Consider the following 11,027-nt stretch of genomic DNA (forward strand, 5'->3'; position numbering starts at 1 on the left):
GTTTAGTTGTTATGTACAATGATACATTTTTATATTGAGAAGTGAAAAATGAATTAGTTATGAACTCGTCATTTACGAGATTCAACCCTAAGACTTCTTAAATGAATACCAATATTACTTAGAGAATAATAGAAGTAGCACACGTGACTTATATTTAATTGCTTCTTATTGAGAAATTTGGAAATATAATCATTTGGTAACCTAATTTTTCCAATTCTTATAAAACTAACTAAAATTGACATTCAAAAGACTTAATTAGCCTTGGACTAAAATTCTATTTTTCTCCTAATGTTGTGATTTTTTTTACTCCCAACCCCATTGAACCGCTAGGGTCCAAATACAACTGCAATGCTCTGTTATCTCTACTAAAAAATATTGAACCAAGAGAACAACGCACCAATCACTTGACCCCAAGAAATTAAGGCCCTCTACCGCACGATGAGTTTCATGATTGTTACCCGATTAGTAATACAGTAGTTATTGAGCGATGTAAGAGTTTGGGATAAGTATTTGAGACCTCGAGTAGTAAATTCAATCTTTATAATATTACTTACTTTTTTGAAAATTGTGGAATATAGCCATTTTAGAGAGCAAGCTTATTAAAATATGGCTTATTTTTTCTAAATCTTGTAAAACTAACCAAACTTGCAATTCAAAAGACTAAATTATTGTAAGACTAAAACTTTCTCTTCAAAAAATGAGGTCTCGAGTAATAATACAAAGATAAATAATAAAATCTCACCCACTTGAGCTCTTGACCAGGTAAGCTGTGAAGCATTGAAAAAACTTGGACCGCATACTGTAAAGGGGAGGAAGAAGAAGAAGAAGATGACGTTGGGTCTGATCAATGCGAACCCCGTGGTCCACGCTAAGAAGGAAAGGGTTGCTCGCACCGAAGATCTCCACGCCGACGACGCTGTCGATCCTCTCGATATCTATGATATCCTTTCCAATTCCATCTCTCACTGCCTTACTCTTTTTTTATTTTATTTAATTTATTTTCTGATTTAATTTTGTAAAAGCTTGGTTAAACTTTTTGCGATCCTTGACTGGAAATTGTAAATTTCGTGAGGGATATTAGAGATCCGGAGCACCCTATTCGTTAGAGCAGCTCAGCGTGCTTTCAGAGGAGTCCATCACAGTGGATGACAAGCTCGGTCGTATTCTGTGAGTATTATCATTTCTCAGTTTTCAGCTTCAATTTTACTTTTTTTTGCTGGTGATGTGGATTCTGGGTTTTTAAAGAAATCACTAAAGTTTGGATTTTTTTTTATAATTTTTTGCTTGAAGGATAACTTTTACGCCTACAATTCAGCATTGCAGTATGGCAACAGTGATAGGTCTGTGCCTGAGAGTTAAACTAAAACATTGCTTCCCTCCTCATTACAAGGTGAGTTTGCTTGCTATGTAAGAGATTTTGGTGTACTTAGCTAAGTACACCAAATTTTGATGGAGTTGGATTGAATTTTAGAGATTCCATGTAAAATTTTGAGTTAATTCGCTCAAGTTCTTGGTGAGATTTGACAATGCTGAAAATATACTACGAAATCTCTCAAATTTCCTCGAATTCCCCAACATTTTAAAATCCTTCAAAATCAATTTCTAATTGAATACACCTAGAATGTTATAAACTCCTTTAAAATCCTGATTGAATACACCTTGACTTAGAATCACTTAAAATCCTGATTGAACACGAATACACCTAAATTTGTAAAAATAATTAAAATCTCTCTAAATCCCAATTGAATACACCCACCCTTAATTTATCCAATGCCTTCTGATTTAGTTATGCGAAAATTCTATGGTGCCTTCGGATCCCTTAGTTTTTAGTTATGACTCTATCAATTTTGGTAGTTGCAATGGGGACCAAAATTTGATGCTCTTTAGTACAAACTCTCATGGTGCTAGATGAGACACATCATTCTCTATTTCTCTTGGATAGTTCTCACCCAATTATTTGCTAGTTGATTAATGTGTACTTGTTACATTTATATGACGGTTACAATCATCTGTTTTTTGGCACCTAATGCAATTAGAAAATGTCATTCCCTTGCACCACACGCTACGTGTTCACTCCATTTTTTTATCAGGGTTGGAGAAATCAATACTAGGGATCAGCACAAATTAGCCTCCCATGTGGGCTGTGACTGCCAACTTAGTTTTCCCCATTTGGAGTCACTAAACTATCTTTGGCGTGTTAAAAGTGTCCCAAGTTTTATCTTAATTGACAACCAATTTAATCCAGAACCAGTGCCAAAGCCGGGTTTTATTTTGGTAATTGGTGTATTTTGAGAAATAAGTTTGAAACGATAATGAGAAATAACATGCAAATAGACTTGTTCTGGCGTTAGTGTTTTCTGGTGATAGATATCTAGCTTTTCTTTTGTCAGAGATTTTAGATATATCATTGATCTGCTTTGCATTGTAATTGTTTAGCTATTGTCTTAACCATACATTTGATGATGCGTTGAAACAGGTTGACATTAAAGTATCTCCAGGGTCTCATGCAAGTGAAGAATCAGGTAATCTCTTTTCCCCTGTTTAGCCTCAAAAAATGACTAAGAAATCTTGTCACAATATCATCTTCAGGAAAGGGCTGTTGTAAGTAACTTGGCGTCCTGTCCTGGCTAGTTGTGTGGCATATTTGTAACTTTGTATTGTGCATAGGGAATTGTTGGACCACTCATTTCACTTAATATCTTTAGGCAAGAACAGAAATGATTGGGTTATATGTTTTATGAAAGCAGGGAAAATAAATCCTATATGCTTTAAGTAGTTTTGACAAATTTTACCACTGTACCAAACCGGTTTTTGGTGCTTCAAGATGTTTTTGCTTAGATACACATGATCCATCGATGACACATATCTTGGCTTCCACTGATAACATGTCAAGTATCAAGAATGCATCAAACATAGTTTGTGAATTTCCAGTGTGCGAGGAGTAACTTTTCTTCATTGCATTTTGACATCTTTCTTGTGAAAAAATATTCAAGACTCAGATTTGAAATTTGTTTCTTTCCATTTTTCTAGTTAACAAGCAGTTGAACGATAAAGAAAGAATCGCTGCTGCACTGGAGAATCCCAACCTTCGCCAACTTGTGGATGAGTGCCTGTATTCCAATGAACTCTGACCAAGTAAACTTCACAGCTCAAAACCGACTGTACAAAAGGAACCTCAGTAATGCATATGTTATAAGAACCTGTTTTGTTGTAATATTACTCGGCATGTTCGTCTCTATATAAAGGAGTTGCTTTGCAGTGAGTGGCCTTGTTATGTCTGCATGAAATTCAACTGCAAAGATATCAGGTAATATAGGAAACCAGAAGTTGCAATATCTAGTGACTCGTTTTGTAAGCTATGCACATTGTCTCTAGGTTGTGTTTGGATTTGTGTAATAATGTGCCTTGTTTGTCTTCCTTCAGAGGTCTTGCCTTGTATCATGGTTCATATTCATGGCAATCAGCAAGTAGAGCCTCTTAGGCGAATGGTTAGCTTTCGCAGTCGTAGTCTGAAAGTTCTCTAATACCGTCTTATGTAATATATCGGCGTAGAAGGAAATGAAATGAATGGCTGACTCAATATGCTATTTTCCTTCTTTGGTATCGGGGTGAGTGGGAAGAAACAAAGGATGCGAAAATAAATGCTCTTAACCATATGAATAAGACCTTCCGACCCGCTATGTCATACGTTGACGTTGCAACGTTGATATCGGGCGAGCCTTGTGACATTAAGTCACTGGTATGCTGTCAACAAGTGAAGTTTGCCTTTGTGATGGATGTGAAATATTGCAGCAATTGGAGTGTAGGGGAGTTGTTAAATCAAGTGAAAATATTATAGAAAAGTCCATTAAAAAATATAGAATGTCAGGAAAACAACACACAGGTTACGATTTCCCTCGTAATTAGCAGTTAAGCACAGTAGTTCAAATGCTTAATAACCCGCAGAGAGGAACTGAACCATGAATCCTCCCAGTCCTCATTCAGAATATAAAACAAGACAAATATAAGTAGGTTCAGCTTGTAGCCTTGTACTCATTGTATCTCTTTAAATTCTTACTGTACTTCACTGGGCGGGGCAGGGTTAATCAGCTAGCCGCAGGTGCGACGGGGAGAGGCTCCGGTGCCACCTCTGCTTCAGAATGCCCATTTGTTATATGGCAAGGCTTCTCGTCAAATCCCCAGAACTTGGCAGTTTTCACATCATCCTCCGCCATCATTCGTGAAAACTCCTCATGGTCATACTTGAGGGTGGCTTGTCCCCCAAGCTCGCTCGGAAGATTTTCAACATCAAAGAATGTCTTCATGAGCTCCACACTTTCCTTACCTTTAGGGTATACAAACTTCACCTTCTGAAAGGTCTTGGGATCCAGGAAGTACTTGACAGCCTACACAAATGAAAGGCAGCAGGAAGTTCATCAAATGACAGATATAGCTGTTAAGCGACAAATATTGTAGCGCTAAATATAAGTAAGTGAAGTCAAACTTTAATGAGATCTCACTAAGTCACGGCCCTGACAGTAATCCCAACGAAATCTCACTAAGTTGCCTTCCAGTGTTCTATTAACTAAACGTTTATATTCTGAAAAAAAAAAAAAATTGAAATATTGATACTTCAAATTAAGTTCGTACCTTCCAGAATGCCTGAAAAATTCTTGGTGGGTTATACAGGAATGCAACCGCAAGCCTCTCGGGGTAATGGTTCTGTAGAATGTTAATAATATCCCGGGCTGTCTTGACGGTGACATTGGTGTTGATTGAGAATCCAGTGAAGTCAACCAACCACGACATTTGTTCTTGACCTTCAGGAAGGTTGAGGATACCATTTTCTATAAGATAGACTAAATGGCGGATATTATCTTCGGGCGAGTTTGTGTTCTGAAAGAACAAACAAAAAACGAAAAAAGAAAGTCAACGAGTTAAATCTGTTCACTATAAGCCTACTGAAAGTGTAACCGTGTTTTGGAGGGTGGGGAGGATAGCCTACTACAGACCTGCTTTGCCGGCCTCAGTATAAGCACGCTCCTCCCAAGTCGATCATGGAAAGTAGCTCTAGATACTTTGCCAGTCTCACCTTCATGCGCTATTTCATGCTGAACAATGGCATGTTTCGATGGTAAGTACAAACTTAAATCAAACCCAAAAAGTGAATTGAAATTTATCATCAGTAAGTATGACGGACGATAACCTATGTGCAATGCACAGAAGTAAGTTGCAGAATAGGTAAGGGAATTAAATGAACAAATTCATACGCAATGTGGTTAGAGAACACCATCCGACTCCATATTAAGTTTTTACTCTGCCATATATTTGATGAAAACAAAATAACTTACCCAACGGGTTTCTTCTGGCTTATAAGTTGCCCTCCACCTCAGCGTCTCTTCAAGCATTTTCTTCGCCTTATCAAGGTTCCAGCTCCGAGCTTCCAAATATCTCCGAAGGCATCCATCGGTGCAGTACTTCAAATTACGTCCAGATAAGGGGCCAAGTGCAGCCCTGAGTTCTTTGACCTGATTGTACATTTGTGTCATTCAACATCAGATTTCTATAGCGCACACAGCTTTGTTTTTTTCAATAGAGATTGGAAGGTAAGGTTTAATTTTTCTAGCCGACTTGACAATTATGGTCATGTGTACGCCGGAGAGGCAGATCGATTTACTTGAGATACAAAACCCCTTTGGATTGCAAGTTGTACACTTTTGCTATTACTACAAACCAGAAACGTAATTGGATTCGTTACCTTTGCATCCTTTTGTGCAGAATCATCCTCAGGGGTTGGTTTTTGAGATTGTCTTCTCAAAAGATACATGTTGCTCACCAATTGACCTCACTTTTCACCCTACAGTAAATAACATAAATAATTAAAAAGTTCAAAAACAATATAACCAAAAAAATCCTCTTTCAAATGCAATTATACAACAAGTGAATCCAGAACAATGTATTAAAATAAAACCATTTGGGTTTCCCACTTCTCCAAAAATATGGGAAAATTACATGGTCTTCAAGTTCACCAAATATTTAACCGCACCACCTAGTTTCATATTTCGCCAACTCCCTCTTGGTTAAAGCAATCACACTAATTTCCAACACTAACATTTTACCAAAAAAAAATAAAAATCTCTAACACAATCAGTTAAAATCATTCAAGATCCATTCGGAGAAATGGAGAAAGGGGGTGTAGCTACAATTATTGGATCATCATTTGGGAGTGACAGATCTCCTAAAACATCACAGAAACATGATAAAATACAAAATAGCAAATTGAGTAAGTGTTGGGCAGCTGTGTAATTGCAAATACAGCCGAAAAATCTCATCTTTTTTGTTGGCGACAGAAGGAATTGAATAGCTTTGAACGTACCTTTGGTTTGATGAGAGGAGAGAGTGAAATGCAAGAGATCCCTCTGGGCAAGCAATTAAGGTAGAGCTTTGTGCTTGTACTTTTATGGCAATTAAAAATGTTTTAGAGAGAGAATGTGTTTGGCTTGATGACGCTGATTTTTGACCTTGAAGGGGGTGGCATTTGGTGAGATTTACCGGATGCGAGGATTGAGGTCGATGGGAAGAAGAAGGGAATAATGGTTGGGATTTATAATATACTGGCAAGTAATTGGTGTGCTGCTGTGTGTGAGTCGAGAGTCGAGGACACCAAAGTTGGCTAATTTTGTCAACTTAATTTAATTTCGGATAATAATAAAAAATTGGTTGAAAATATTGAAATGTAGTGTAAAGTGGAACACTATGGTTAGGTAATTATTGAAAAAAAAATACAATTTTTTATATTTTTAATTAGTTTTTTAATAATTTAAATTGTGACTTAGGTCAGCCTTGCGTCACATATGCAGGGCACTAGGCTAGGCAATTATTGTCTGACTTTTCCATCGGGTTAGCCTTGAGCCCAATTGCCCGAGCGGGCTGTAGTGTTTTGGGGAAGGGGGAAGTGGAATGGGTTGCCTATCCCTAAAGCAATAAGCAATGGTAGAGTTGTTCTAAATATAGGCACTATCTATGAGAAATAACACACACAAAATTTCTAAGCCTCTCTCCATTCCTCTGCTGCACCCTCTCTTCCTTCAATAAAATAGGTTACGAAAGTTATTATAAGTTCATTTATTGTTCGTGTGAATGTTACATTTATGATAATGATACGTTTATTTTCTCTTATATTTATTTAAGGCTTTTTTTTGCCAAAATGGTCACTAAGAGTAACATAACTCCTCACATTAGTCTCTGAGATTTAAAATTGATTGAAGTGGTCACTAAGTTTGTCCACCGTCAATCATTTTAGTTTTTCCGTGAAAAATATCTATTAAACAAGATCAAAATGAAAAAAACAAAAAACAAAAAAAAAAAAAACCCTCAAATTTTGTCAAATCATTTTGGCCCATTGTTTATTAAAGTGAGGGTATTTTTTGTCTTTTGGTCCTTATTCAACATAAATTTTTCACGAAATAATCAAAATGATTGATGGTGGACAAACTCAGAGACCACTTCTAATAATTTATTTTCCTTATAATAAGAACCATATAAGAATTCTTGGAAGTATTTCTATTGTATGGATTGCCGTTTATAATGGAGGGAAAACATTTTATATTCAAATTGCATTTAGATGCAAAAAGAAAGGGAATAAGATTCTCTTCTCTTCAATTCTCTCGTATTTGAACAATCACGATAAGTCATGTCAATATTTTTTATTAACTTCTTTATAAAGACAAAAATGAAACTGAGAAAAAACTCAAAAAAAAGAGAGAGGAAGAGAATTAGAAGGAAGAGAATCATATTCCAAAATACAGAGCATTTTTTCACCATGTTTTCTTCCATTCAACTTTCCTATCACCATTGTTCTTTCAATAGGTTATTGTACTTGTAAGACAATACAAAAAGTTACTAAATTATTGGATTTAAGAATTTGTCACCGAAAGTAATTATTTTTTCAATTAAAATATCATACAAAATTTTAAATATTTTTTCCAAAAGAAAAAGGTGTTTTGGACACCTTTATGTGTTGGAAGTGTGGCATGGTCCCCTCTCTCCTATTTGTTGCAAATTTGCAGTTAAGGCTGTTCCTTTACTTTTTAGAGATATGAAAAAGGGTTGTTTAGTGCTAAAAATAGTATTATATTTCACATATAATTGTGAGATCTTCGGTTTTAATGTCGTAGATGGTAGATGAAAAGTTTGATATCAATTTATTCTCTTTCTTTCTTAGTGTAAATATATAGTTATATCAAGACTCAAGAGAGAGATTGGAAAAATAAAAGTTTAGCCGTATTGAGAGTATAAATCTCACATTGGGGAAAGAAAAGATATTGCATGTGCTTATAAGTAATTGAGCTACTCCTCATATTACTAATTGGTTTTACAATGGAACCTTAACTTTCTTCATGATATCAGAGCAAGTTGTCCCACGTTTGAAACCCAACAACAACACGTGTTCCTCATCACCTAATTTGTGTTGTCCACATGCTAGACTTAAAAATTCGTCACATGTAATCAAAAGGGGTGTTGGAGGGAGCGAAAGGTGCAATCGCACAAGGCTCCAAATTTGAAAGGGCCCCCAAAATTTTGCCATCTAATATTATGTAATAATGTTCTATATTTAGAAAACGACTCTTGTTAGCATTTTAGAATCTCATTGCATTTTTTATAAGAGTATTTTTTTTTCTTTTTAAATATAAAAGGGTAATACTAGAAAGACTAAATTTGTAAACTAAATTATGTGTCACCAATAAGAAATGAGCACGTATATCAACTCATATGTCTAATTTACAAATTTTTGTCTACAAATTTAGTCTCCCTAGCATTACTCAATATAAAAATTTAGAGTACAATGAGATATTCTGATTGTCAATAATAACACCCCAAAAACCAATGGGTTTTTAATTTTTTTTATTTTTTATATAATAATGTCATATATTCAAGTGAAATTTTAAAGTTAGAGTTTTGAAGTTTTTTTGCATGTTTGGTTGTTTAAGATTGAACTGTTTTTTATTATTTAGTGAATGTTATGTTTGCAACTTTTTTAAGTATAATTAATGACATTTGTAAACTTGCAATTAGTGAGTGCTAAAGTTTGTTTTTATTTAAGTGATTGTTTTCTAAAATCAATACATTGTTTTACATTTAAAAAAAAACTATCTTAAGGAGGGACTCTTTTATAAATTTCACACAGAGCTCCCAAAATCTTAGAGATGGCCCTGCACATGAGGGGGTCGTGTTGAGAGTTTTCATATTGAGAAAAGAATGACCTTTCATGTAAATTATTCCCCATTCTATTAATTATTTTTATAATTGAACCTCAACTTTCTTCAGTTAGATCAGCTAGAGAAGTGTAAATTCTTCTCTAAACACAAGTTCGAATTTCCTTTCTATAATTTAAATAATTTAGTGTATATATTATATCCTACCGATTGTCAAAAAAGTTGAAAGTTACTACAAATAATTGTATAAGTTTATGCCATTGTTTATCAGGTTTCCGGTTTTATCTTTGTACTGGTTTGGTTCCATCTTAAATAATATAATATCGATGTTTTTCAAAAGTAAATGCTGTTATTAAAGAACAATCATATATATTTTTTTCTTTTCCGTGCAATGATTTTTTCATTAAGTTACATTAGAAGCATAGCGGGATTGAGACGTTGTCGCTAAAACTTAACTACTTAAGCAATCATTGAGAGTTGTTTATTTTTTGTAGTTTTTCTTTGTACTTATGATGCTTTAATAACGCATGAATCCCACTAAAAATCTTTGACCAACAGAAGTAAAAAAAACACTAAAAATCAACCATATATAAATTAAGACCTTACCTGCAATAGTATATTATTTAAGATTCTGATTAAAGATAACGGACGGGCCACCTGTGTTGAATATGTTCTTGGTTGTTAGAACGTTGTGACAAAAAAATGGGCGAAGAATTAAGAAAAAAAAGCGACTGGAAACCACTTTTTGTCAAGATGTAATTCAAGCCGAAAGCTTCGTGTGGGGGTTGGGGGGCTCTCAATGTTTTGAGTCCTCTCCTTTCAGAAAAAGCAGATGAACAGTTTTTTCGGTGTCAATTCAAGTAACATCCAATCATCCATGGTATTGGTTGGCATGAGGTCCATGTACCCATGCTTGTACAAGTCTTTTTTTGGCTGGGGTTTTTAATCCACACGGTGTGATCATAAAAAGCTACGAATAAACGAGTGTTCTTGAGTAGGGCTGCCGCATAGGAAAGTTTTTTAGAAGTGAATGGGGGCGCTATTTAGGTATAGGTAGCAAGAGAAAGATTTTTGTTTTTTTTTTTTTTTTTTAATGGGGATTAGTTCTTGGACCCACTTTATATTGAACTTTAACGATCCAAACCAACTATTTTTCAATGGGGAAATCCCTTTGGATAAGGGGCCTATTTAGGTATATATTAGTGTCACTTCACTACGAAAGTTGTCCCATGCTTACATATATGTAACATATGGTTGACTTAGTTGTAGTAGAATATGATTCTGTACTTAATTTTAAGTTTAGTAATACTAGAAAGACCGAACTTTTAAATCAGATTTGCAAACCAAATTATGTATCACTAATAAGAAATAAGCACGTTAATTAATGCTTAAGTAATAATCCAATCATCAACGACCACATCATTTGATTTTCAAATTTGATTAAAAAAATTTAGTCTTCCTAACATTATCTTTTAAGTTTACCGAATGTAATCTGGGATTGGTAGGGTTGGCACCAAAACTACCCGTTTAGCCAAAGGCAGTATAAATTTATACAAAACGGTGTCGTTTAATGGCGGGCAATTTTCTCACAACTCAACCGTGGTGTCAAGCCAAATCTTCTCTAGAAGATTTTGAACCTTCACAGAGTCGATTGACCCCCTTGACACACCGTTGATCCGCCAGTGGCTAGATTAACACACCACTTGCATTAATTTTGGCGAAGTGCAATTTTGAGGTACAGTTTAGATCACAGTTTGTGACCACATGTTCAACTTTCAACAATGGTGGCATTGAATACAGATTAAATAATTGATATGAAATCTTTCGTTTATC

At 35.1% G+C, this 11,027-nt stretch overlaps 2 protein-coding genes across 3 annotated transcripts; one reads left to right on the forward strand and one right to left on the reverse strand.

Annotated features, from left to right (window-relative positions):
* The first annotated feature begins 742 nt into the window (after positions 1 to 742).
* On the forward strand, positions 743 to 3,417 carry LOC103960829 (protein AE7-like 1). Its single transcript, XM_009373319.3, is given in 6 exon segments — positions 743 to 940; positions 1,063 to 1,092; positions 1,095 to 1,167; positions 1,291 to 1,390; positions 2,477 to 2,522; positions 3,031 to 3,417. Coding segments are annotated over 6 exon segments (462 nt in total). The 5' UTR covers positions 743 to 828; the 3' UTR covers positions 3,132 to 3,417.
* Positions 3,418 to 3,819: 402 nt separating this feature from the next.
* Positions 3,820 to 6,592, reverse strand: LOC103960828 (phosphatidylinositol transfer protein 3-like). Of its 2 annotated transcripts, none has more exons than XM_048589388.1 (6): positions 6,356 to 6,592; positions 5,738 to 5,827; positions 5,331 to 5,507; positions 4,992 to 5,090; positions 4,630 to 4,875; positions 3,820 to 4,385 (listed from the first exon to the last, which is right to left on the reverse strand). In XM_048589388.1, the coding sequence occupies exons 2-6, from the start codon at positions 5,804 to 5,806 to the stop codon at positions 4,086 to 4,088; spliced, it is 891 nt and encodes a 296-aa protein (XP_048445345.1). In that variant the 5' UTR covers positions 5,807 to 5,827; positions 6,356 to 6,592; the 3' UTR covers positions 3,820 to 4,085. The 2 variants fall into 2 exon arrangements, with proteins under 2 accessions (XP_048445345.1, XP_009371592.1); XM_009373317.3 differs by having other exon boundaries at positions 5,738 to 5,836.
* Between the last annotated feature and the right edge of the window lie 4,435 nt (positions 6,593 to 11,027).

Source organism: the organism of the source record quoted next, unplaced genomic scaffold, assembly GCF_019419815.1.
Source record: "Pyrus x bretschneideri cultivar Hongxiangsu unplaced genomic scaffold, Pyrus_bretschneideri_v1 Contig1, whole genome shotgun sequence".
Taxonomy (NCBI): Eukaryota; Viridiplantae; Streptophyta; class Magnoliopsida; order Rosales; family Rosaceae; genus Pyrus; species Pyrus x bretschneideri.

Bases quoted from the DNA above. Each gene is read 5' to 3' on its own strand.
- LOC103960828 (XM_048589388.1), bottom strand. From the start codon at position 5,806: ATGTATCTTTTGAGAAGACAATCTCAAAAACCAACCCCTGAGGATGAT. The intron at 5,091-5,330 runs GTAAGTTATTTT...GCCATTGTTCAG, and splicing joins AGCCAGAAGAAACCCGTTGG to CATGAAATAGCGCATGAAGG. The intron at 4,876-4,991 runs GTCTGTAGTAGG...TTGTTCTTTCAG, and splicing joins TACTGAGGCCGGCAAAGCAG to AACACAAACTCGCCCGAAGA.